Source organism: Podarcis filfolensis, assembly GCF_964270895.1.
Source record: "Podarcis filfolensis genome assembly, chromosome: 2".
Classification (NCBI taxonomy): Eukaryota; Metazoa; Chordata; class Lepidosauria; order Squamata; family Lacertidae; genus Podarcis; species Podarcis filfolensis.
The window spans coordinates 103,130,521-103,158,514 of record NC_139605.1 but is presented as its reverse complement, the minus strand read 5'-3'; the positions used below and the strand labels follow the sequence as shown (position 1 = coordinate 103,158,514).

Genomic DNA, 27,994 nt, shown 5'->3' with positions numbered 1-27,994 from the left:
AATTCTTGCAAGTAGCCAAATCATATTTGTGTGTCCAGTTCAGTTAGCAAAGAAAACCATTAGTTCTGTATATACATGGGGCGGGGGGGACCTTCATCACTGAAACATTAAACAAAAGTTATGCTTAAAGGAAAGCTCCAATGCAGAGAATGATTCAATAAATAAAGGAAATAGTTCTCCTCTACTGCATCTTTGACAGACTCCTACCCTGCAAGTGAAAACCCTTGGTGGTATAAGTCAAATTATGCCAGAGGAGTAAAAGGAGACAGAGATCCTTTGTCCTCACATGAACAAGACTCTTTTCCCCACTAGGTTAAGTACATGTTAAGCTAACAGCAACTTTGAATTCAATGAGTTGAGTTTACAGTTTCCTAAGGACACCAACACTGAAGGATATCAACTTTGAAGTGGTTAGTGTCAGTCTGCATGAGGGATACTGAAACTAAGGAGGTGGACTTACACCCAAGGAGATGGAATTAAATTTTTCCTCTGATTGGACAGCTCCTCCAACACCCGTCTAAGTCTACGGACTACACTTCTACTTCATCACCTTGGAACTATGCATCAGAGAAAAACATTGCAAGTGGACTCTAGTTTCTGTTTCTTGGGCGTCTCCTATCTTTTAAGGGAGTCTGTCTCACAAAAGGCAGGCAGGTTCAGCAACCCTCAAAGTCCCACATCATATTCATCCTCCCACCCACCCCCCAAAATGCCAAATATTCCCCAAGCTGGCTGGTCCCTTTCTCTGTCTTTCTTCATCTTAATACAAAATATTTACCTCTTTTTTCCCTCTTTATCTCTATAGCTCCATACAACATTTTATTTAACTTAACAATCACAATCTAGGAAGCTTTCACTGTTTGTAAACGGGTTGAAGAGCCTCTCTCTTTCTGATGAACTTTTCCCACTTTGTAATCATTTTTACTCTCAGATTGAGAGAGAAAGGGGGTTGGGAAGAAAAACAATACCAGTAAAAGTAAAGCTTGAGCAATGATGGGTCAAACAAAGGGTTTTGGAAGAGAAGAGGTCATTTCAGATCTGCCTCAGCGAGGAAAGTATTGATCCAAGCCAACTCATTCACTCTCCAGTAACGTGACGTCTGTTTTGATTATTGCACAGTGCATGATGTCACTTCAGAGATTTTCAATACAATTCTATCCATCTTGTTCTTTTCCCACAATTATTTTCTCTTCAGAAATGTTTTAAGATGATCAGGAATGGATTCATCAGTGTCAGGATGCATCATCGAAGCAGGAATCCAGGGGAATCATGAGGAAGGAGTGACAGGACAGGCAGAGGGTTTAAGAGCATCCACACCTGTCAACAACCATGCCAGGGATTTTGCCATAGATTATCTGCTGTTTGTCATTGAAGTACAGCATGTTGATGGGGGACATCTTGGTGGGTGTGCAGCAAGGCCCGGCTGAGCCCCGGGGATTGGCCTGCTGTACCAGATGGGTATGAGGATATTTCTGCATGAACATATACTCGCACTGGCCTGAACAATAGTTGGCTTTGTACCGCTTGGGGGCGATAATCCAATCCCAGCCGAAGGCCTCAAAATCAACAGTCAGCGGGTAGCGGCAGCAACGGGACTCAGTTGAGTGCTCATCGCAGTCTAGTCCCAGGTTCCTCCGGGACCGTTTGTTGTTCTCCAGCACACGTAGCTCCATGAAAGGGTGCTGGGGTGGGAATGGAAGGGAGAAAACAAAAGAGTTACGTGTTTATGTGCAATGTCTATTTACCCACATCACAAAGACAGAGATAACTAGCCCCATAGCAGGAGCCCAGCTCACAAGGATAGTTTTGAAGCACACCATTTCCATTAATTATCATCAGCCCACAACCCATCTTTCCAGCCCCATCTGTCCTCTTGCTCTGTATATCTTTTAAAACCACATATTTATCTCCCTAGCCATATCCCATCTCTGTCCAGCTCGAGTCCTTATCTGTCCTTCCAAGACAAGCCATCTTTTATCCAATCCTAACAATACTTATCACAGCGTACAGTAATTTATCCAATTCCCAGTAGGAGCCTAGAGTATTGCTTTCCCCTTTAGAAAGCCAGGCACAGGCTGACCATCGACAGCTCCTTCCCTCCTTCCCTCCCTCGCTCCCTCCCTCTCTCTCTCTCTCTCTCTGTCTATACGTTCCTTTAAAAAAAAGTCAACAAGAGAGAATGCAATATATGGGCTGCTGACCCATCACCAGCTGCCAGAAAAAAAAATGAGGTGCACAATCTGACAAGAGAGACTAAGATCAATTTGTAGGTAGTGGGTGAAGATGTGAAATAAAGGGAGCTCCATAAGGAATATGTGCATGTCTTTATGTGATTTTTCAAACCATCTGCATATAGCAAGATTTCAGTTAATCAGGCGTGTTTTGGCAGAGTAATTATACCTAACAGAATAAGCTTCAAGGGACAAGTAAGAGATTAAAGATAATAAAAGGGGAGGGGGAAATAAACCAAGAAGATATATTTTTATGAAGGTAAAAATGGGGGAAAAAACAACCTTCAACGTTATTTGAATCTCAGTAAATTACTAAGCGTCTGTTTACATGGAAGACTAGCTTAAGGCTAACAGAATAAGATTGAATCATGAATGTATGTATCCAATAAACTGTAACATTCTATCTCCTTCAGAAAATCAGTGAATTAAGATGCCACTTCAAAATGTGAAATCCTGCCAATAACAAATATTTTGCTGAATTCTGGATATTTTACAGGCGGTGGTCTGAGTGTTAGTGAGACTTCAGAGCTAGCACAAATAGGAATTCTGCTGTCTTAAGTTACATAATGTTCAGCCTTTGTGAATTTCAGAAGGTAGATGGTGGTTTTATCTGTTGGAGAGCAGTGAGAGTTGTGCATGGTTATTCCAGACCTGTTGATGGGCTATTTACACAAGTGGAGGCCAGTAATATCAAAACGTACAACGATTTTGCTGTTTCTTTAAAGACCAGCTAAGTGAGTGAGAGATGCTCGCAAGTAAGACTTAATACTATGATTTGGCCTGTAAGCACACCCCTACCCTACGGTCAGTACAATAGTATCACAGCCCTCATTGAACTTGTAGGAGGCAGGAGGAGTTACAACCAAGAGGGCAAACCAACAGGTATGAAAGGGAAAGCGCTTCCTTTCTCCCAGTAAAGCTTCCCAACATGTAGCTCACTGGTGACCCTGTACGTATGCAACAAAACAGTGAATCGGGCACTGGGGCCATCACTAGTTCTGAAAGACTGATTCTTCTACTAATCTTACTCACTTACTCACTTCAGTACAGCTTACTGTAATGCTACAACAGGGAACTGAGGCATGTTCTCAGTTCCTGACGTCAGCAAACACCTGCAGCTTGAGTGAGCTTTGTGGGAAATGTATTTCTTTGGCCTCCAGCTCTACGTTAGAAGCTAGGATGGAGAGAGAAGAAAAGCGATGCTCCTATTTACCCACCAGGCCTTCAGCACCAGGCCCAAGAGAGGTGACGGCCAGGTCATTGCCATTGGGATCAAAAGCGTTGATCTCGATACCCCAGTTGTTCTGAGGCTGCTTGAACCAGTTCTGCAGTACATGCTTGAAGTCAATGCTCTGCCAGTGGCCAATGCGGGAATTCAGGTCAATCTTGAGCGAGCGGATACGAATGTGGCGGCTCCCATCCTCCGTCACTGGTTTGAGGCGCAGGATCTGTAGGTAGACTGTGGAGGTATGCTGAACAGGCCGCAGGTACACCCACAGCTGTGCCTTTACTACCTTGGTGAACATGATCTTGGGGCTGAAGTTGAAGAAACAGCAGTGCGGGTTGCCTTCAATCTGTACCACAGGGTCCGCTGGCAGAGAAAGACAGAGAGAGAAGCAGTGAGCAGAATTTCTTCACAACCCATTTCCCAGTGCTGTGGTCAGGCGATTCTGCCTAAGGAGCCATTCGCACATCTGTTTATCACATGTGTGTATGAAAGTACTTTCTTGTTCTTAACCTCTCCTTTGCAGCCATTCCTACATCATTACTGAGGATTCCCCCAACCCTTCAGAACTTATTTTTTGGGGGGATTACAAACAATTCTTTAAAATTGAACCCTTTCCAATAAAATATTGATACCAAGAATAAAATGTGCATCACAGGAAACCAAATCCAAGAGGATGTGGACGTGGTGAATGAGAAGAACCAAAGAAGTTATCATAGGCAAGATAACTTTTCCTTCAGAAAATGGAAATCACAGCCAAATGAGAACAAAGAGGAACACAGGCTTTGTCAAAATAAATGCAAGCAGACAAGAAAAGATGCAAAAAAGGAAAGAATTCAATGAGCATCCCTCAAAAAATTAAGACCAGTGATAAAAAATTATATAACTGCATTAGAAGCAAGCCATACTAAAGCCTGATTTGGCACCACCATTTTTCTCAAGGCTAAGTTGATCCACCAGTTAGCATCCAACACTGTTTCAACATCGTAAACTTCTTGCCCTTTTTCCCTTCAGCACTCCTTTCTTAAGACTGACTTCAACTAACCTTTACTCAGAGTAGGCCCACTGAAATTAGTGGAGCTAAGTTATTCATGGCCATTAACTTGAATGAGTCTACTCTGAATAAAAGTTAGCTTAAAACAACCCTTTGTAGTCACTACCAGCTACAGGTGTGATGTGCCAGAATGTTTGAGGGGTTTTAAAAAAAAAATTCAAATGACTATAGAAAGCTAACTTATACCAAGTCAGATCGTTGGTCCATCTCACTCAGTATTGTCAACAGTATTTCACAGGGAGACACCAGGGGTTGAACCTGGGATCTTTTGCACACATAGCATATGCTCTACGACAGAGCTACAGCCCGTTAATACTTTTTAAATAAATGTCCACTCCTAAGTCTAAGGCTTCATTTTGGAACCAGATTTTTCTACTACCTCTTTACTGTTTTCATAGGGTGGCATTCAGCTGATGAACCCCATCAGCAGAAGTCCTATGTAAGGACTTCCATTTGCACAATGGGGCTTTCTCCCCCATTGCTCCCCCCCTCCTAAAAATGGCTTGCAGAGTCAGGAGCACCCCTAGAACAGCAAGGAGAGGAGATTGTTCTCTGGCAAACTGAAATGCTTGCCCTGATCAAACAATTCCCTTATCACAAAATTGAAATCCTTCAATAGCCCACCACTCACTCAGCCCATGACTGATATGGTTGTGTGTTTTTTATTATTATTATTATTATTATCATTATTATTATCATTATTATTATTATTATTATTATTATTATTATTATTAGATTTCTACAGCTCCCTTCATCATAAGATCTCAAGGCGTTTCACAGAATAACATGATAAAAACAAGTAAATAAGTAAAACAAAACAGCAGACAATAACCCCCTCTCTCCCACAGACACATTTAAAAGGCTATAGAATATTAATCGGCCAAAGGTCTGGTTAAAGAGGAACGTTTTTGCCTGGCACCTAAAAATATATAATGATGGCGCCTGGCGAACGTCCCTGGGGAGAGCATTCCACAGATGGGGTGCCACTACAGAGATGGGCCGTTCTCGTGTTGTCACCCTCCGAACCTCATGTGGGTGAGGCACAGCAAGAAGGGCCTCAGATGATATATGTAGCTTTAGGTCACCTGTTAAGGGCTAGCCCTCACAAAGCAGCTTATACAGCGGTACCTCAGGTTACAGATGCTTCAGGTTACAGACGCTTCAGGTTACAGACTCCGCTAACCCAGAAATAGTACCTCAGGTTAAGAACTTTGCTTCAAGATGAGAACAGAAATCGTGCCGTGGCAGCGGGAGGCCTCATTAGCTAAAGTGGTACTTCAGGTTAAGAACAGTTTCAGGTTAAGAACGGACCTCCGGAACGGATTAAGTTCTTAACCCGAGGTACCACTGTACAAGCAAATAATAAAATATAAAACAATCATTTCAAACTAACTGCTTAGGGCTTTGGCCCAACTGGCCAGAATTTGCCTCCTTTCAGCTCCACACTCCTTTCTGAGTCAGGCCCCTCAGGGCTAATACGGCTCGGGCATGGGGGCTGCCTTGCAGGATTCCCTCACCTTTTAGCCTCAGTACGGCTGCTAGCCAGTGGAACCTCTCTGTGTCACTGCTTTTGCCTTCCTTCCTTTAGTGGCTCACTCACCGTGGCAGTCATAGGCACAATGGAGAGGGGTGGCCAGCTCCAAGTCCCTCTCCTCTCCTCACCAAACAGGTGCAGTGTCACAGCACAGCAAGAGACATCTGCTATGACCCCAAGGTCTCTCTCCTGGTTAGCTAAGACCCCCATGAGGGCATATTTGAAATTAAAATTTCTTGTGCTAATATGCATCACCTTACATTCGTTTACACTGACTGACTGACATGAATGACCAATAGTTTAAAAGCATATCTAGCTTCTGATGCAAAGTAGAGTAAACCTTGAATCCAAGAAATATACAAGGTATTTTTTGCCTCCTAAAGGGATCGTGTTTCATTTCACTAGAGATGCCGCAGCCTTTTGGGTTCTGCATTCTGCAGTATCCTGCAAAAGAATACACAGGGCAGCTATCAGGACTATCACATAATCCTTAGCATAGTTAACGATGCTAAGGATTTAAGTGGGTTAAACCACAGAGCCTAGGGCTTGCCGATCAGAAGGTTGGCGGTTCGAATCCCCGCGACGGGGTGAGCTCCCGTTGCTCGGTCCCTGCTCCTGCCAACCTAGCAGTTCGAAAGCACGTCAAAGTGCAAGTGGATAAATAGGTACCGCTCCGGCGGGAAGGTAAACAGCGTTTCCGTGTACTGCTCTGGTTCGCCAGAAGCGGCTTAGTCATGCTGGCCACATGACCTGGAAGCTGTACGCCGGCTCCCTTGGCCAATAAAGCGAGATGAGCGCTGCAACCCCAGAGTCGGCCATGACTGGACCTTATGGTCAGGGGTCCCTTTATCTTTACCTTTACTTATTTGAACACTTATTATTACTTATTTGTATCTGAAGAAGTGTGCATGCACACGAAAGCTCATACCAAGAACTAACTTAGTTGGTCTTTAAGGTGCTACTGGAAGGAAAAAAATTTTTTATTTTTATTTGAACACAGTCTGATTCCTGCACCTTTTTTTGTGAGTGTGGGTTGTTTTTTAGTCTCAACCTTTCTTCTGATTTCATTGTACCCATTTTAGCACACTATTGTGTTTTGGTTAGCTCCAAGCTCAGCTAGAAGAATGAGAAACCAGATTGTCCTTTGGAAACCGCCTTTCTCCTACTGAAGCTTAGGCACCACTGCAACACATCCCTTTTTATTCCTTCATTTTCCTCAGTGGGTAAATTGGTAGTCTGATGCTGAGGAAGTGTTTAATTGATGTTAGTTAACCTGCTTCTTTGCTATTTTCACCCTTCAAACATAAAATGAATAGTGTATGAATTGTCAGATTCTTTCAAAATAGAGACTTTGTTTGGGCTCCAGTAAAAAGGGATGGTTCCTATTCCAGACTATCAGAACTATTTCAGTGCTGAGCCAAGGACAGCAGTCAGAATAGTGTGCGTCTGTATACCCAGTCCAAAACTCTGGGTTTTCCTACTGGTTCCCTTGAGTAAAAGCAGTCAAAATCTGTGCTAACTACTTGGTGGATATCACTGATCCCACCCTTCGGAGAGCTTTTACTATGGCACGGTTCCAAACATTGCCAACTGCTTATTTGACCGGTAGATACACAAAAACCCCAGTAGAACACTGTTTATGCCCTTGCCTTATGAAAATTAAAGAGGATCTTACACATTACCTCCTCTATTGCCCCATTTACTCGGGCTTTAGAGACGCATTGCTGCAAATTATACCCAATTCTATAACCAGTCCTGAAGATAGAGTAAAATTTTTGTTAGTTGGTGCAAACCCACGCATTACCCATGTGGTAGCGGTTTTTGTGACGAAGGCCATGAAAAAGCCAGGGAAAGATTTATGGACGACAATGTAAAGACCCCTTCATCGTCTGTTTAACTCGTTGCTCGTTTTCCCTCCTTTTCTATTCTGTGGGAAGAAGGTTTTGTTGGCATAGTATGTAATGAATTTTAATATTTTAAACTATTGTAGTGTTGATGTTTGTGCACAGGGATGGTCCTCACAATAAATGGATTTGATTGAGTATACCCAGTCCTCTGTCCGCTTCAGTAACGCAATGTGTGACAGGGCAAGAGAATGGAAAGAAGACAGCCTGTCTTTGACTTGTGTGTATGTCTATAGATGGAATTATATAAGAACTAGATAATATAAATGGGCCCAGTGGTGACTGCTACCCATGCTAGCAAGAATTTCAGGACCCATGTTAGCCATAGTGTCTCTCTAGCGGCTAGCTGCTGGGGTGAATTTTGCCACTGCCGCCTGCTAACAAGCTTTGCCACGTATCTGGTGAGTCAATGAGAGAAGGACAAAAACGTTAACTTGGATGCACAACTGATCTGACCCTGTGCATGGTGCTTCTTATCCTTGGGATGAAGGCAGAGAAATTGTGTGTCCAATGGGCCACAGTTATGTGGCCTCTAAAATGAGGTCTAATTCTAGCATAAGACTCACGTGTTACTTAACCCATCCAAATCTATACACATTCTCGGCCCATGTCTATCCATATTAATACTTTGTTGCTTGTCCTAAACAAGTCATACAAAAAAGGACAACTGGTCCCATACCATAGGATGTAGTCAATGCAGTGCTGAGTCACTAGTTTCACCAATAAAAGGGTTTCTCATAGTGTAACAGAATGTTCTCCTTTCCTCCCCCTATGTGCCCCCTAAATCTGTTCTAAGTGTTTCCCCAACCTTCTGGAGCAGATTTGGGGATGAAGGGGGGGGGTCTCAATTGCACTAGCACTTAGTTGAATACCACCCCATGTCTCTAATGAATGCCACATCTGAATGCTTAAACAAGGCTTATAGACAGCAGGGTATTATTTCAGTCCCGATACTGATCATTTCTACCCCCGGTAATCAAATAATCCTGGATTTCTTTAACAAGCTTTGGTCCCAGCACAGATTCTTGGAGCACCTTGCTATTTGTGGAATATACATTTGTATTTTTCCTTGCTGTTTCTGAATCTATTATTAGTGATTGATCCATGAGAAGCTTTTCTATATTGACAGTGTTATTTCATTGCCCTTTGTGATTTGGAAATTGCTTTCATTTTGGTATGGTGTTATGCGGATGCCTTCAGCACAGTCGGCTCTGAAGGTACTTTTACAGTTTCCTCCCTTTGAACATTCTTAATTCTTCAGCACTGGCGTGTCCTTTCCCATTTTGGCACATCCCTATTTTCAGAATGTCAGCATTTATATAATGGTTATCAGATGGTTTAGCTGTTGTTGTCTATGGCCTATAGTCCTAATCTAGTCACTCATCCAGTCCACTGCAACCCACACTCCTTTCCCCCTTGCAATGACATGCTGTGATTGCTCCTGTTAAACTTAAACTTTCCACCCGTCCTTTCGTCCATAGTCCTAGGTAGTTTTATCACACAGCACATTCGGCTTTCCTTTCAACCGCCTACCTCTGAGACAGAATTGGACATTTGCGAAGAACCAGGTTTATCAGCAAACATAGGGTTGCCAGATCCTGTCCTTAAAAGTTTGAGCGCAACAGGAGAGTTGCTCTGCCAGTCTCCTTTGCCCACATCTCCTGCCTGCTGTAGTAGGGAAAGCTTCAGTTTATTCTAGAGTAAGTGGGGAGGGAAAGTGCCAATCTGGCAACACTTTTTGAAAGCTAACCAGGTTTAATTCTAAGCACGCTTCATTGCAGGTTAAGCTAGGATAGAGACAAATCGCTCACCCAAACTTCAGTATGAATAGATAAAAAGTGAACTAGTGAGATGCAGAGACCTCCCCAAAAGCAGTACAGCACATGCAATAGATGTTCCTGTACATGCTGAATGAACAGGCCAGGTACAGTATTTACAGCTGATAGCATTTTCCTTACCTGCCCACCCACACCCAGTTCAACATGTGTGTATTTGGGGGAGCTGCACAAATACACACATTCAAGAGAACAGGCAACAGAATAAGAGGGTAGCACACAGTCAAATCAGAGAAGGGTAGCTCAAATAATAGGCAGAAGATGGGATTTACTGTGAGAGAGGAATCTTTCACCTTTAAAAAGCTTATTTATGAATATAGCTGCATGGTTCCTTACAAAACAGCTATACAAAATAGGAAGTGATATTTTCTCTATGCTTTTGTTTAGCTAAAAGTTAAACATGCTTCTTCAGTTGATAGTGATGGCTTCATTCACTGCTTGAGCGGTGATGGCTGGTGCTTCTACTAAGCACACCCTGCTTATTTGGGAATGAACTGGAACAATAGTTTGGCAGATTTGAGCATAGGCAGATTACAAGTCTGAGAAGAAGGAACTTTTGAGGGAACCACATTTGTCTTTTAGGAGAACTGATGGTGCTTTAAAGTAGGGGCAGAAAAACTTTTTCAGCCCAAGGGTCACATGCCAGGGGCAGATGAGGCCAGTGAAAACAGTAGGTGCAGCAACAAAGAAAACAATGCCTTTGTAGAGTAAACTAATTTCTACATACGCTCACATCCCCTTCACTTCCTTCCATCTAGACCAGGGTTTCTCAAAGTTGGGTCTCCAGCTGTTTTGGGGCTACAATTCCCATCATTCCCTGGTCCTGCTAGCTAGGGATGATGGGAGTTGTAGTCCAAAAACAACAGGAGACCCAACTTTGGGAAACCCTGGTCTAGGCAAAAAAGAGGCATTATTAGAGTTCAGTGATACACTTCAGTCAGGCAAAACAAACCAAGCCTGAGGCATGTTCTAAACACCAAAGAAAGAGACCTGGAGAGCCACCTTCCCCGCTTTGAAGCAGTGCTAGAACACTCTACTGCTTGGAAAAGTGTGAAGGACCAAACTTGCTCTTGGGGAAAGAGAATATACATACTCTGTATGGGCAGGTACAGAGTCATCTGTTATTATATAAGCTGCCCTGAGTTTTACAAGAGTAGTAGGATATACATAGATGTTATACATTGAAGTACATGCATCTGTAATACCCTATATAGCAGGGGTCAGCAAACTTTTTCAGCAGGGGGCCGGTTCACTTTCCCTCAGACCTTGTGGGGGGCCGGGTTATATTGGGGGGGGATGAACAAATTCCTATGCCCTACGAATAACCCCAAGATGCATTTTAAATAAAAGGACACATTCTACTCATGTAAAAACACGCTGATTCCTGGACTGTCCGCGGGCCGGATTTAGAAGGCGATTGGGCCGGATCCGGCCCCCGTGCCTTAGTTTGCCTACCCATGCTATATAGGGTTAGTGCGATACACAGGCCACTCCTGCAGAAGCCGGTGCATTATCAGATAGGATAATTCCCTCACTACATAAAGAATTGAACTGACACTTCCGTTGAATTCCTACAACAAGCAAACCAATATGTATGTCGCAAGTCAAGCAGCGAAGCTCAGGCGGGGTGTGGGGGGAATACACGTAGCAAAGATCTCGCCTACCCTCCACTCAGAAAGAATGGCTAGGAAGAATAATAGAGGATGATCGCCATCTAAACAGGCAAACTGGGGATTGGGAGAGAGTCGTTTTGCCATTCACATAGGCTAAGGGGTGTGAGAAGGAGGCACTTCCCCCTCTTCCCAGCTCCAGCCAGCAGCTCCCAGTGGCCAACCCCCTCCCACTCCTCTCTGTTCACAGACATCTGGGTTACATTGAGCTAGGAGTGCCCCTTTGCCCCTGCCTGGTGCACCCCGCTCCGTTTAATCACCCCCAGCTGCATGTGCCATGAACTGCAGGCCCTGCTAACACGCCAAGGTCATGACACGGAGTGGCTGCCTCACCCTGCGCAGCCAACCAGGAGCAAAGGCTTCTGCTAACAAATGCCCAAGGCAATTTGCTGTGCACAAGTCCCAAATTAATGCTGTGCTCCCTTGGGAACTCCTCTCTCTACCCCAGTCTCTGCCAGTTCTTAAAGTGACAGAAAACCTCTCCCCCTCCCTTCAGTGTTTTCGGCCTAGCTATGCAAAACCCTCCGCACAATCGCAGATGTTGCGCAGACTAAGGTGGAAAGGGCAATTATGAGATTGGGGCTGGGAAAGCACACAATCTAGCCTTCAAAGCAAAGGCATGCTGGCTTATTATGTCCAGGTCCCCCAAGTTTGATGTGAAATTCTGTCGTTTGTTATGTAGAAGCCTCCAGTTAAGTCAAACTTGTCTGTGAGCATAAGTCAATAGCCACTCTCTGTTCCAGTGGTTCATCTTCTCTGTCTACTCATTGGCAATTAATGTGCCCCACCCAAAATTTACCAGGGCGCTGTCCATGGTTCTGTGCCCTGACAGTAGCCATTCCCCACCTGCCAATACGGAAGAGAGGGGAAAGATTATGCAATAGGGCAGTGCTGCTTTCCACTATGGGTAAACAGTCAGAACTGGATGCTGTGCTTCTTCTCACTTTTCTCTATGCCTTCATTACATCCAAGTTCATAATAACCTTCACCTATTTTTAGTCATTTATGAAAGCTTTCTTACTCAACTCACTCCAAGCAAGTGGGACTGTAGAATTGTCTTCAGCTCTCATTTGGAGTGTGGTCTCCACCCCATCCATTCCTGTTTCAGGAGACCTGCAATCTGTTTAAATGTTGTGACCTGATCCTGCAAGCATTCAGACACTGACTGCTTTACAGACAGAAATTGAGAAGAGAATGTTTATGTCTCTTGTAGCTACTTATTAGATGAGAAGCACCTGTTTGTTGTTTTATTTCGGTAAATTTAGACCCCATCCTTCCGTTGTAATGCAGTATTCAGAGTTGTTAACATTGAAGTTGATAACAGCGATGAAAATTAATTTATAAAACCTCTAATCCAATAGATTAAAGAGGTGGATAAGACAGACACTGCAAAGGAAAGCAATTTAAGACAAAATGTCAGCCTATTAAGAATAATCAACTCACCAAATCAAATGCGTGCCAGAATAAAAACATCTTAACTAGGTGGCAAAAAGCCAAGAAAAAGGGGCCCAAATGAACCTTCCAAGACAGAATTCCCTAGTCTGGATGTAACCACAAAAAGGCCTCTTCTGCATCCCTACCAGTCGTGCCTCCCGCCGTAATCAATTGGGATGTGGAAAAGAAGAGATTTCTAACACTTCCTGTGTCATCTATGTATCCTGGGCCCCCATCATTTAGAACTTTGTTGCTGAACATGACTAGATACTGCTCTTATGATATACACATTTCTTTTCCAACCCTTCTTCACTCTTTCCCAAAATACACATGCCACAGCCAGAACAATGGAAACCATTGAACACCATGCTTCCACAGAAACTTTTTTTATAAAGTTTCATTTATCCAGTTACCATTCACAGGCAATTTGAAGCTATTATTCTTATTATTAGTATTAGTATTATTATTATGATTTGTTCTTTGTTTAAAAGTTTCAGTACCAGAGCAGGGAGCACTTCTATAGAGTCTGGCTGCTCTGTGAGTGGAAACACCGGAGGATATTATGATTTTCAGCATCCTGGTCATATATATGGTCTCTACCAATCAGAGATGGGCTACAAGAGGCAAATAGGATCAGTATAGAGCCCCACATCTTGTTTCTGCTGCTGCACAAGTGAGGCGAGATTGAATACACAATAATTTCCACAGAGATCTCCAAGTCTATTCATCCTAACATGCACACTCTGAATTCTACGAACCCAAGCAATGGTCCTTATTTCCAATGAAGAACTTGCCTCCTCTACAGGCATTCTGTTCCATTGGCTAGTTCTTCTGGTAAATATTTGGCTGTTGTTTTTAAGTGGAGTTCATTTTGATTCAACGGTTGGTTTCTATTTTTCCTCCCTCTTCTATATTTAAACTTTCCTTGGTAGCTAAATAGATAGAACTTAACATATCCTTCCAGCTTACTTTAGGTTCTATTGCTAATCATTCCCACTAATCATTCTATTGCTAATCATTCCCGCTTGTCTCTCTGTGTAGCATTGTTCTAAGTATCTGAATAGGAAACATAGTTCTAAGAATTTATTGGAATCTCTCTGTTCTGTGTATGGTATGAACATGTATTCTTTGTCCAGTTCTTAGGCACCTAGCATAATTTTAAAGCACCGGTCCTGCTGCACTGAGTTAAATCGATATTTAGAATATTTAGGTCCCAGTGCCACATTTCTAAATGGCAGGGCTATTGGGTTTTTTTTAAAAAAAAAAAATCCTGGTACATTCATTGCCTCCAGAACCAGGTTAAGAATACAGGGTGTCCCTTCTAAAACATATTATGAGGTTTCACGTATCTTTAACCCTTAATGAACCATGTGTTCACCTTTGAGAGCATTCAAAACACACAAAGCCTCTCACTTCCTGATCTGTCCTGTCCTGCTTCTGAATTGTTCTACAGTGTCCTGCTTTTCACACTAAAAATTCCCATATTATTAATTAATTCCCATATTATTAATTTTTCTATAGATGGGAACATTACCACCACTCCCTTTTTTCTGACGGATGATCAATTACTATGCTTTGAGATGGAAGAATGGGCATACTTCAGGTTCCATCATGGGAAACATCCATGAATTTTCACCACAGAAAGAGTTCTAGTTTGGCTGGGGCCCTACTCTGTCAATTACTCAATTTAACAGGTAATCAAGCCCTACCCACTGCTGCCCAGGTGGTCATCCAAGGATGAGGTAGTACTTGGTGCTACAGCAACACACTAGGAAGCCATAGTCACCTTGCTGACATGACACACATACTTGTAAAATCCTATACAGTCATTCCTTAATGGATAGTCACTAATATAGTCTACCATACACTAGACTAGAGTAACTGAGTGATCTGGACTGCACTAATCAGCTTAATATATGCAACTGTTGTGGAGTCATTGTAATACAGTGGTACCTCGGGTTAAGAACTTAATTTGTTCCGGAGGTCTGTTATTAACCTGAAACTGTTCTTAACCTGAGGTACCTCTTTAGCTAATGGGGCCTCCTGCGCGCGATTTCCGTTCTCATCCTCAGGTAAAGTTCTTAACCCGAGGTACTATTTCTGGGTTAGCAGAGTCTGTAACCTGAAGCGTCTGTAACCTGAAGCGTCTGTAACCCGAGGTACCACTGCACTGCTAGTATTCTAGTGGTATCAACTGCTGTCAATTCTTCTAATGCAGGCTTCCTCAACCTCGGTCCTCCAGATGTTTTGAGACTACAATTCCCATCATCCCTGACCACTGGTCCTGCTAGCTAGGGATCATGGGAGCTGTAGGCCAAAAACATCTGGAAGGCCGAGGATGAGGAAGCCTGTTCTAATTCTTCCAGTTACCGGTGAAGGCTATTGTAATTCCTAGTTAACTGTTATTCTGCATTCTAGAGCATTTCCACAGCTCTCTCTGATTTTCTGTGTTTCATTATTGAAAAGGGAATAACTACCTTAAATATTGACACACAAGAGTGTTTAAGACCACCCTTAGAATTCCACTAGCAGTAATAATGAAACCTCAATATAGTTATATCCATTCTGGGGGGAAATTAAGTAATGGTACTTTACAACTCCATTGATTTCAGTGCAACCTGGGCAGGAACTCCATGTAAATCCAATTCAAAACATTATATGCTGCTGCGCCACTAACCTGGAAGAATTTGGTACATAGCTGCACACACACAAAACGCTATTAGGCATTCTTAGCACTGAAATACAATTTTGTATATTATCTTGTAAACAGCCTGTAACTAATGTGGGTATCTTATTTACCCTCCTAAAATATCAGCACAGCAGTTAGTTTTTGTCTGATTTTGACATATTTCCCTTATTCAGCAACTTCTTATAAATGTCTGAAGTCACAACTCAGCCCATCCCTTACAGTTCCCAATTCCCTGTTATACCAGCACTGAGTGTCCCTGGCTTTCTTGCTGCAAAATCCCAACTTTACATTTTCCAGCAAAACTGCCACTTTGAAAATGATCCCTGTACTCAGAAACTAGTGATGCCTGCAAGTAGATTTGAAGTCACTGTTGTGTTAGACTTACTGCAGGCTGTCAGAATGCAGTACTAAAGGGGGGGGTAGCGTTTGGTGGATTTCACACTGTCACACACCCCCAGTCTCCCTTCAAGGTACTTCATTAACTTCCCCTCCCCACCACCAATGCCCAAACGAAAGGTCATCAGGGGTCATGGGTAGCCAATAAATGGTTTAGAACCCAATTATCCTTCCCTAGTTTCTTGTCTATGGGTGGGGGAAATGTAAGCTTTAGATTAAAAAAGGGGGGAGGACAGGACAGAAGGAGTGAGGAGAGGGGAACCAGAAAGGTTTATGGCCCCACTGCCTATAAAACCTTCCCTTCCTTCTGTTCAGGAACCATAAAAATACTCACACACACAATTGCTCCATGAAAGAGTGTCAGGAGCAAAAATCATAACTGCCATCAAGGAAAAAGGGAGTGAGGATGAATGATAAAGATTCTAGGAGATGGAATCTGTGGGTCCATTGGATTGGCTCCAGCCAATCCAGTAAGCCTACAAGCAAGGGGAATTATTCCAGATGGCCAATTAAAATCAGATTGGACTACCCTTGTCAATTTCAATCTGGGTGGTGTGTGCACGCTGGCTTTATTTTTGCAGGGGGGGTGCGTTGGAGAGAGCACGTTGTTAAAGGGAAAGAGATGGTTGTGGGGAGCAGCAGCAAACGTTTAACACAGAAAAAAGCCCCAGCGTGTCGCCGATTTTATGGGCAGTAAAATTTCAAAGCCATCCAAGTCTATTAATGCTGGAGAAGGAAATTTCTCAATGAGCTGTAGAATTGGCCAGGAGGGAAGTCCTTCTCCCTACTGCGATTCCTCACACTTGTGCCCCCCACACCCTCCCATCCAACACCCCTTCCTTCCGCTCAGCCTTCACACACTCCAGACCATACGCTGCCTCCCCTCCCAGTTGGCATCAGCTCAAGTGAACATTTTGAGTCATAGATTTTTACAGAATTCTTCCTTTGGTAGAAACAGTGGCGTCATACTTATAGTTCCAAAACATGTGCACATTCAGTGCATCCTGCTGTACATTCTCACCCTTCAGTCTCACAATGTAAATGTATTCTTTGGGGGGGGGATTTTCTGCTGATGTGGAAGCATAGAAAATTCCACATACAGGCAGCTGTGAGTTCCAGTTCCAATGTTAAGTATTCCCTACGTAGAGATACTCATCCTGATACAATGATATGGATCAGTAATATGGTAGCAATACTTTGCCCACCTCTCACATCTCCTCTGAGAATCCTGGATCTATTAACTTTAAACTTACTTTCACAGCCCACTATCTTGTTGCAAGCACTGATGGCCATCCTCTTTACATGACTGCATAGGCGTTCCTATAGTCCAAATACCTTCCTTCTAAACCTCTGCATGTCTTCCTAATGAGGCTCCTAGAGCAGTTTTTTTTTTTAATCTGGTGGCCATTTTGTCTTGTTCAGAGGCCAGATTTTCTTTTTCAGCCATTCAATCTCCCGAGTTGATTTCAAGTCCAGCGGTTCGGTGTGAATCACCCCTTCTGAGAATTGAATGGCTTTCAGTGTTCTGATTTCCTTAACCACCTCAGTAGTGTTCTGGAGGCAGCCTGACATAGCAGCCAAGTCCAATGTAGAGGCTTGACCCACCATTTTAGATCTCTCACTTCTAAAAACAACCACTTTCTGGATGGCCAGTATGTGCCATTTATGCAAATAACTCGCCGAATAGTGCTCAGGCTTTGTAAATAAATCTCTATATATTGTGGGGTCAAATCAGTCCAATTTGAGAGCTAGCAGTGGGTGGCTCTTTTTACTGGGAGCCTCACAACCACAATGCTTTCATCCAGTGCTATTTTTCTAGAAAAAGAATTGCCACAACACACCGTGAACACCTCTCTTGTCCACAGTGGCGTAGCGTGGGTTGTCAGCACCCGGGGCAAGGCAAGTAATTTGCGCCCCCTAACCCGTGGATTTGCCCTAACCCCAGATGTTGCGCCCAGTGCGGCCGGCCCCCCCTGCACCCCCCACGCTACGCCACTGCTTGTCCAATCATAGCTCCTCTTACATAATCAAGTTTCTCTATCACTCCCAAAGAGTGCAAGAGGACAGTTAGAACATCAGAATTCTTACTGTATTCTTTGACACTATAGTTATTTCAGTGAAGCAGAAAAAGATTATGTTTGTAGAGTTGTTAACACAGGCACTTATTTGGAACACAGGAGAATAAACCTAACTGGTCTAAGCCCCAGTGATTGATAACTGAAGTCTATGAGCCACACCCAATTGGACTGTGCCAACTGGCCCACTGGTCTTGATAAGTCTCCTCACACAGACCTGAGCCCTTCAGTGTAATAAAATAATACTGTGGTCTGGAAATGCCGTTGTTTGCCATATTGTAGTGAGATGCAGGGCAAAGCATGACATAGTGCCTAGGAATCATAAAGATATTCCAGGAAGGATTTTGCCCATTGCTTCTAACCTTCTTCAAGCTACAGCCTCTATGTGGCTTTAATGTCAGATTTAATGTCATGAATCTTGTTGCCGTAAGCTCAGAAATACATCAAGCCTACCTAAGAACCACTGAGAACCACTTAATGTTGCCTATGATTTAGTTCTAGCAGTTTCACTAACTGTCCTAACTTTTGGGAATATAACTTGAGCTGAAGCAGGTTCAGCTTCTAATAAACACCAACCAAATTATTTTTTATGCCAGTTCTGTGCTGCTGCCCAGACAGTAAAAGGGTTAGGATGCTCTGATCCTTCTAGGATCTAGGTGCTTAAGTAATTGTTGATTAGCAAGAAGATTTGTCTTGTCAAGCAATATGCCTAAATAATCAAGAGTTAACCATTTCCATCTCAGCAGCAGCAAATACCCAGCATCCAGCACAGATCGATAATGAGATCGCTCTCTAACGGGAAATTGTTTTGTTGAAGCCTCTCTTGTCACTCTCGCCTTTTGAGTCAGCATCCAAACACATATCCTTTGCTCTCTATACTTGATTGAGTCCCAATTTCCGCTAGACACAAGCTCATGATGACCCCACCCACTATGTTTCCATGACTGACTAATAAATCCTGATTCTCCATCCAGTATATACTTATCCAATGTTAGACCTCTGTGTGGATGGCCTCCAGGTTCTCTGTCCTAAAAAACTGTATGGACAATAAGATACCATCAGACTTTTGATATCGCAGGCTTCCTGGAAACTGCTGTTCCAAAGGGAAAGGCTCATCAAAAAGGATCATGTATCCCAGTTGTGATGGCAGAACCTTGTGTATTCAAGAAAACAAAGATGCTTTCCTTGAACAGCAGCAATCTGGTAAATAATTATTTAACCTCACACAGTCTTGAAGAAGCAAGTTAGGGATCTGGTAATTGTGGCAATGCAGAAAGAGAACCAAGTGACAAACCCAAAAATGTACACAGAAACAAATAGATATATATGGATTAAAATAAAGAATAAATTTAGTAATCTGTATAATTTACATTGTCGGAAGTAAGCCTTGATGCACTCTAGAACACAATCTACTCTCTGCATTGTGTTCTGCATAGGGCTGTGGCATGTCCTGAATGCACATATGCAAACCGCACATGTACACAGATACAAAATAAAAGGGAAAGCAAGAGGACAAAACTGTCCCCATTGAGATACCACTCCAGAAGCCACACAATACTTCAGAAGAATCTATGATCCAGTTGCAAGCAACAGCAAGGATGATGGAAGAAAGGAACAGACTAACTTTTTCTAACTTGGCATGTCCAAAAACAAGGAGATGGAATCACAGAGGCCATAATGACAAAAAAAGCATACCTATGAAATGTTATTTGTGAAGGGATCCCTTATGTACTAAGCCTTCAGCGGTAGAACTTTAAACCCTGAAGAATAAGATACCCCATACTGAATAGTCAATTCAACTCAAACAATACATATCTCCATCTCTTTTTTTCACAGCTATATATGAAAGGAAAAAACAAACTTATCTGGAAGATCTTTTGGACATTGGGGGGAAGCAAGTCAGTGTTAGAATAGAGCAGGCTTCCTCAGCCTCGGCCCTCCAGATGTTTTTGGCCTACAACTCCCATGATCCCTAGCTAGCAGAACCAGTGGTCATGGACGATGGGAATTGTAGTCTCAAAACATCTGGAGGGCCGAGGTTGAGGAAGCCTGCTATTGAATAGAGTAATATCTATGAACAAGGATGTGGTGGTAGAATGTTCCTCCTAAAAGTCAGACAGCTAAGGATTTTAATCAGGATTGCTTTGGGTCAACATCGCCTTACAATATTGCAAGCAGGTTATTTATCATTCATTGTTATTTATTTCATTTCTATCCCATCCTTCATCACAAAATGATCCCAATGCAGATTACATCAAAGCAACAAATAAAACCAGTATTACAGAGTCATAAAAATCATTCCAACTATTCAGCATAGTTAAACTCCTATGTTCACAGCCCCCCACACTTATTTTCACCCTTGAGCTATGACAGGTAATTCCACCCACAGAAAAGAAGGACCAAGCTCACTGTATCACCACTGTGTGTGATGAGACCTTGTACACCCAAGATTTGTCCTAAACTATACCAAACAAGGGACACGGGTGGCGCTGTGGGTTAAACCACACAGCCTAGGACTTGCCGATCAGAAGGTTGGCGGTTCGAATCCCCACATGGAGTGAGCTCCCGTTGCTCGGTCCCTGCTCCTGCCAACTAGCAGTTCGAAAGCACGTCAAAGTGCAAGTAGATAAATAGGTACCGCTACAGCGGGAAGGTAAACGGCGTTTCTGTGCGCTGCTCTGGTTCACCAGAAGCGGCTTAGTCATGCTGGCCACATGATCCGGAAGCTGTATGCCGGCTCCCTCGGCCACTAAAGCGAGATGAGCGCCGCAACCCCAGAGTCGGTCACGACTGGACCTAATGGTCAGGGGTCCCTTTACCTTTATACCAAACAAGCACAGCAAACAGTTGCTTGCTTTGCTCTTTCCATCCTTCCACAAGGAGGCATGTGAAGCTATTCTGCCCATGATGGAGGCAGAAGTTCCATCCTTGGGTACATATCGCATCCTACCAGACTTCTCCAGAAAAAATAATAACTGCATATGCCTTTGCAAGGGTTAGGGTTAGATCAAGATGGACCAAACAGGCCTTCTTTCTAATACTACCTCAAATCCTATTCCAGTTTTCAGTGTCATTAAGAAATATGTAGGGAAACTAAACGAGATCAAGGCTGGAGTCAGAGGAATTTTCAAGGTAGACTGGCAGCTCTATTTATGTAGGAGACTGCATGAACAACTCTCTCTAACTATGGTTGAGTCGATGATGCACTACTTACTTTACATGAGGCCATTCCCACACTTCAAACATGAGATGGCATTGCTCTAAATTTAGTGATGAATATGGACGAAGTGTATTGCAAGTACTTCATTATGTTTGGTAGTACTCCTTACCTGTCAATTCTTGCTCACTTCACCATCAGGTTACCTAAGCTTTTGCCTCATAGTGATTTCACTAATGATTCCTTAGCCTGAATATCTGGCTAATAGCCAGTGAAGTCATTATGATTATCCTCTGGCAGATATTGATTTTGAAGAAGAAACATTACATGTCTCTTTGAACTTTATTGAGCTAATATAATCAGCACAAATTGCTACAGAAGCTTAAAACCAGCTTTGTTTTTGTTTTTGTCTGTTTATGTATTTGTTATATGTTTGTTATTGTTATAAAAACCTTTAATAAAAAATTATTTAAAAAAAAAAACCAGCTTATTTAGTGCTGGGTCATTTTTGCTGCGATATTTCTGCTGGTTGTTGTAAAATACGTTTGGGTTAAGGAAGTCAGAGGAAAAGAATATTACACTGATCAATAGTAACCACAGTTCTTCTCTTTTACCCTCTAAGCTCAGATGCACTCCAACTTCTCTCAGCTCTCAGTTCACCAGAAATTGGGATTTAAGAGTTAGTTCTGATGATCCAGCCATGAATGTTTATGGTATGGGCAGACAATGGATTTAGAGACATTTAACAGTTCTGAGATGAGTTCCCTACCATAATCAAAGCCTGGTTTTATGTATCTGCCTTTCTGGAATTAAAATTATTAATTAGGTAAGGATTATAAGTCAGCTTGCATATTAAAATGCTAACAAACATATTACAAATCTAACAAGAAGTTGATGAGGTTGTGCATACTGTATAGGTAATTATTCCATGTGGTTCATGGCTGGAGTCAAATAGGTCTGTTCTGGTTCTTGCAATTTAGGGGTCAAAAAACCCTCACATCTATATAAGAATTTACAAGATGGGTGTACAGTGTGCTCTAATTCAGGTGTTGCTACTATTTAGCATTCAGTGAGCACCACTAGCATTCTGAGTGCTGGAAAATTGGCTGAGTTACAATTATATTTAGCATCCAGAAAAGTATTGTCATGCGGTTACCATTCAGAATCTCAGCTCTCCCTTGGCGCTGTCATTGCATTCTACACTGACATGCAGCCTCATTGAAAACTGGAACTAGAGAGGACCAGAGTATGACTCAAGATGTGCGTCACTGATCAGTGCTGATAGCTCCAATCCTGCAAAAGTTAGTCATCATGGTCAAGTTTCACTAAAAGCAATAGAAAATTAAGTAATTTGCAATTAACTTGTTCCATTGGTTTCAATGGAGCTTTGTGATATCAAGCTTTAGCTGGATAGGAGCTGATAGTTCACACATGCGGTTATCTATTTAAAAAAAAAAATCAATGTAATATAAGGAAATTGTAAGTTCTGTTCCTCGGGATCCATGATGACTCCTTCACACAGGAGAATCATTGCTTGACTTGCAGTTAACAAATGGACATGTGCGTTTGAATTAGTTACAAGAGAGATATGCTAAATCAAGTTTTAAGCAGTTGTGGAGCCAGTTGTATGTAGAGTTTTCACATAGGACCACCTGTCATATGAAGAATGGTTGGGCATCACACTCCAGGATAATGATGTCTTGTAGCTAAGTAGCTAGTCTTGTCTATACTTGCTCTTCTCTCCAGGCTCCCATGCACCCCACAACTTTTGAAAGACTGAGTGAGTGAAGCTTAGATTTTGTTACCCCTAAAGGTACCGCTTCTGAGGTTCCAAGGACTCACTCTTCAGATAGAATGCACCTGCTGTTTGCTGCACCGCAGCAAGTCAGCTGTGGTACAAAAAAAGTACCTGCTGCTATCCAATCAGTAATATCTGCTTAGCCATATGTTTAGGATTTGGCCCTCTCCCCTACCTGTGGCTATATACAATGGCTGAATGTGCTTTACTGTGCTAGGCTGCTGGCGCTAAGCAAATGGTCCTGGGCTGTCACCCTCATTGAGCCTCACAGTAAGCTAAGAGCTGGTTGAAAATAAATACAGTGGTACCTCGGGTTAAGTACTTAATTCGTTCCGGAGGTCCGTTCTTAACCTGAAACTGTTCTTAACCTGAAGCTAATGGGGCCTCCTGCTGCCGCTGTGCCACCGGAGCACGATTTCTGTTCTCATCCTGAAGCAAAGTTATTAACCTGAGGTAATATTTATGGGTTAGCGGAGTCTGTAACCTGAAGCGTATGTAACCTGAAGCGTATGTAACCCGAGGTACCACTGTATAATTATTCCGGGGTGGAGGGGAGCCACAAAATTTAACATTTGTTTAAAAATACCTGAAGATCTCTTGTGCCCATTTTGTGTCCCTGTTCAGTTGGCACTGGGAGCAAATGTCCCTACCGCTCCAAGAGAACGGTGTGGCTCCTGTCACACAGAGATTTTAACAGAAAGCTTGACATTCCATCTTCCACCCACAGGCCACACTACCCATGTCACTTATTATGTTCTAGAGAGGGCGCATATTTCAAAGTGAATAAATAAGAGGCCTTCTTTCCAAATAACTGCATGCCCAGAACAAAAAAAAATATCTGGCAGTGCTCACTCCAGAGTTGGTTTCGAACACCAAGTCCTGACACATGCGGTGATGCCCCAAGTTTTGAAATATGCCTGGAACACCAGAGGTTCCCAGAGGTTGAATATTGCTGTTGGGTTTTCACATTCAGCCCACTTACAAATAAACTTGGCAAGAGGACACAGCAGCAAGAAATATTGCACAGCACTTAGGCCCAAGCTGTCACCACCCCCTGGCGACTCTGTTTTCCCCAAACACTAAGAAACATTTATTTTTAACTGGGGTTTTTTTGCACAAAAGGGGGAGAAATGCCATCCATGTGAGTCTACAATAAATGAGAGAAGTACAAAGGGCCATGGATCTTGGCAGACCTGGAAAGGGAAGAGGGAGGGAGTGTGTGTGCATGCTCAGGGAGGCAGCTGGATATTCCAAAGCCTCGGGCTGGGCAAACTTCTCGAGCTGTTTGCAGCTGGCGAAAGGCAACCTCACAAAAGGGATTACGCCTTCACTTGGCAGGGGGAGAAAAAGGAGCCACACTCTCTCCAGAGCTGAGAAATGCCGTTTCCCCCTTTCTACTTGCGAGAGAGCTGGAGTGGCAGACCGCTTTCAGAATCATGACACCTTTGGCAGCAGCGCTTCGGGGCCAGCGCCTCTCCATGACCTCTCCTAGGTTTATTTGGCTTTGGCAAGGGGGGGGGAGTACTTTTCATGCAACGCCAACCTATGCGCGCGCGCGCACACACACACACACACCGCCTTCTTTTCCAAAGCCCCAGCTCGGAAATCCACAGAAGATCCGCAAAGAGCACAGCGACAAAGCTAAGACGAGTTTGCACAATAATACTCCAAACGCAAAAGGCTCAATGGAGCCGCTCTACACAAAGCAGACCTTTCCTTCTTCAGACGCAGCCGGTTGGCAAAGAACTTTGCACAACTTAAAAGCGACGGTGGGGCTTGGGGGGGGGGAGCGATAACCTCATTGCATTTCCCCTTTTCTTTTTTCTTATTTTTTTTTTTTTTGCAAATGGAGGAAAGGGAGCCGAAGGTATCTTTGAGGGCAGGGAGATGATACCTTTTAATGTGGACCAACACAGGAACAACCAACCATTCAGGTCAGTCCCCTCCCGGCCATTGCTCTCGACTTGTTCAGCATGGAATAAAGCAGCTCATGGAGAGAGTCTGAGAAATATTGCCAGCGCTGTGGAGGAGGAGGACGAGGCTGAGGATGCCTTTTGAACACCTGGTCAGCGCGCATCCCCCTCCACATACAGAAGAGCAACCAATCTGGGCTCAGGGGTCCCTGAGGATGGCAGCGCTGCCTGCTCTCTCAGAGTGATTTATTCCTCTCTGAAATAAACAATAAGCTCCGGGACTTGCAGAGGCGATGTGGGGTGGCCAGGCGAGAAGCCTGCTTTCTTCCTTCGTTCAGCGCCCCCACCCCCCCAAAAAAACCCCAGATACCGCTAAAGTTGCGCTTCCCATGCACCCAAAGACCCCCTTAGCGCGGCCGTGCCTCCTTAACAAAGAACTTACTTTCTTGTGCCATGCTGATGACAGTCTCGGTGGTGGCATGGTACTCATCTTCCTCCAGATAGTCGTCGTGCTGGAAGGAGTCCCCCTGGAAGTCGTGCAAGTCCAAGATCTGCTGCAGCGGAGGCGCTTTGGGCAACAACTGGTTGACCACCTCTCGGGTGATGTTGGGCGCCTCTTTGAGCCTCAGCTTGCTGAGGATCTGCGACTTGATGCTCTCCAGCCTCATCTCCTTGCTGTGCTTCCGCCACAGACACACCGGGCAGCCGTGGTCCTCTGCCTCTGTCACCAAGGGGACTCCCACCGTGGGCGCTTTATCCGCCCCTCGCTCCGCCGGCTCCCCCGTGCAGAACTCCAAGGACAGCACCAGGCAGCAGAAGAGCACACGAGACCTGGGCACCCGCATGGTGGGCGAGCTGCGCGGTGCACCCTCCCGCCCCCCGCCCGCACCAAACCCCGGTCCTTTCTCTTGCAAACAAACAAAAAAATCGCCCTGCTTTGGCCGTGCAGGGGGGATGGGGAGGGATGGCGAGCCGCAGCTGCTGGGTGCTGGTTGTTGGTGGTGGTGCTGCTGCTGCTGCTCTTCTGATGGCTAGAAGTTCTTTGGGTTGGAGATGGTGGGTGACTTGCTGGTTGGGGGAAAGGAAAGGCCGGGGTGGGGGGGGAGAGGGGAAAAAAAAGGACTCTCCTTTTATATCCCAACTGAACTGTGTCGTAAAAAGCCTTGATTGGCTGCGGAGGCAACAAAAGATCTCCTGGCAAAAGGGCTGTCACCAAAGGGGGAAAGCGAGCGAGGAGTTCTGCGCGCTCGTCTCGTGTAAGCGCGGAGCAGTCCAGCCTCGCTCGCCTCTGTGTGTCAAACCTTTTAAGCGCTGGCAGCTCTCTTTGAAAGCCGGAGGGGAGGGGGCGCCCCGGGGGGCGTGGGGCGTGGGGAAGAGGGATCTGACAGCCCCTTAAAGACACAAAGTCCCCTTTGCGCAGCCACCTTCCCCCCTTCTGGTTACCTTCCCCGAGAGGCAAATTGCGAGGTGGTTTTAATAATGCATCTGGCAGGGGAGGGGCTGCTGGGAGCGGCCAGCGGGGAGGGGGCGGCTCGGGCGCCTTTGGGAGTCGAGCAAGGGCTGCTGAGCCGCGTCGGGTTCAGAGATGGCCATTTAAGCAACGCGGGGACTTGAGAGGAGAGGCATTGCTGCCGACCCTCTCTCCTTTTCCTCCTCCTACTCGCCCGTGGTTCCGATCCTCGCCTGGCACTTCCTTATAGTTGCCCACTTTGGACAGGTTAAGCTCTCCTTTTCATCCGGGGAGAGTTTCTCTCTCTCTCTTTCTCTCTCTCTCTCTCTCTCTCTCTCTCTCTCTCTCTCTCTCTCTCCACACATCCCTTTCATTCTCATTTCTGGGACGTTTGACTGTTTCTAAGTGCCCCCGGACCATCTAAATCCCCGATCGATGTGACGGTTTCTAGATCCCTCCTTTCTCTCTCTCCGGGTCGCGGGCGCTCTGACAGTCCTTAAGTGCCCCCCTCCCCACTCGGGCGCAGCAAGACCCGCGCGCCTCCGCTGCAAAAGAGAGAGAGAGAGAGAGAGAGAGAGAGAGAGAGAGAGAGAGAGAGAGAGAGAGAGAGAGAGAGAGAGAGAGGTTCGTTTTCTGCCAAGCGAGCAGTTTTCTTTCTGCCTTTCTCCCCGGCTCTGGCGTCGCAGCTGTCACCCACTCAATAACCCTCCGCTGCCCTTTCGCGTTAATGCGCTGCAGCTCCTTGCTTTGCATGCTGGAGCGCTGCTGCCTCTTTCCCTTTCACAAGTTACAATCGCATCTCCAAGCAGGGCGCTGCTAACCGGGGCTGCGCCTGGGGGTGGGTGGGTGGGTAGCTGGGGGAGGCTGTTTTTTGGCAGGTCCCGAGCCCGGCTCCAACCAGGAGCCACGTGCGGTTTTGTTGCCTTTTTTTCCCGCGGTGTTGTTTTTGGCCGTCTGATAAAAGGCGAGCGAGCGAGCGGGGGAGGTGCGTTTCTCTCTCTCTCTCTCTCTCTCTCTCTCTCTCTCTCTCTCTCTCTCTCTCTCTCTCTTTCTTTCTTTCTTTCCGAGGGCAAGCGCTGCACCTTCCGCCCCAGGGTTCATCGACTGCCTTTCCAGGGCTCTAGAGACCCCTCGCTTGTGTCAGCGAATCTCCCGAGCGAGCATCTCTCTCTCTCTCTCTCTCCGCGACCCCCCCTTTTGCAGGCAGCCCACCCCGCCCTGCTCCGCTCTGCTGGGCACAGTCAAAGCCTCCAGGGTCAAGGGAGCGTAGCAGGGGGGAGCTGGCCAGGTGAGACGCCTATTAATGAGGTGGGCGGTATAGCCGAGGACAGCGAGCGAGAGAGCCCACGGCCTGGGAGCGAGCGAGAAAGGAGGAGGAAGGAGGCCAAGGACAGCGAGCGAAAGGCGATCCTCCCTCTTCCTGGGGGAAAAAAGAGGGAAATAAAGTGGGGAAAGGAAGTTCGATTTAACGTTTCCAACAGATGCGGGCCACCCGCTTAAACAGCGCCTGTTCTCCTTTACTAGACGACTCTTTTCTTTTTCCCCTTCAGAAAAAAAAAAGACTGGTTCGCGGTTCCAAGGGGAAGCTATTGCACTCAAGGCGATCCTCCTAAACCCCCACTGTCCCTG

The 27,994-nt window shown here is 44.7% G+C and overlaps 1 protein-coding gene across 1 annotated transcript; it reads right to left on the bottom strand.

Annotated features, from left to right (window-relative positions):
* Nucleotides 1–4: 4 nt before the first annotated feature.
* GDF11 (growth differentiation factor 11) lies at nucleotides 5–26,815 on the bottom strand. Its single transcript, XM_083598891.1, has 3 exons — nucleotides 25,358–26,815; nucleotides 3,449–3,822; nucleotides 5–1,682 (listed from the first exon to the last, which is right to left on the bottom strand). Exons 1-3 carry the CDS (start codon nucleotides 25,758–25,760, stop codon nucleotides 1,302–1,304), a joined length of 1,158 nt encoding a protein of 385 aa, XP_083455017.1. The 5' UTR covers nucleotides 25,761–26,815; the 3' UTR covers nucleotides 5–1,301.
* Nucleotides 26,816–27,994: the final 1,179 nt, after the last annotated feature.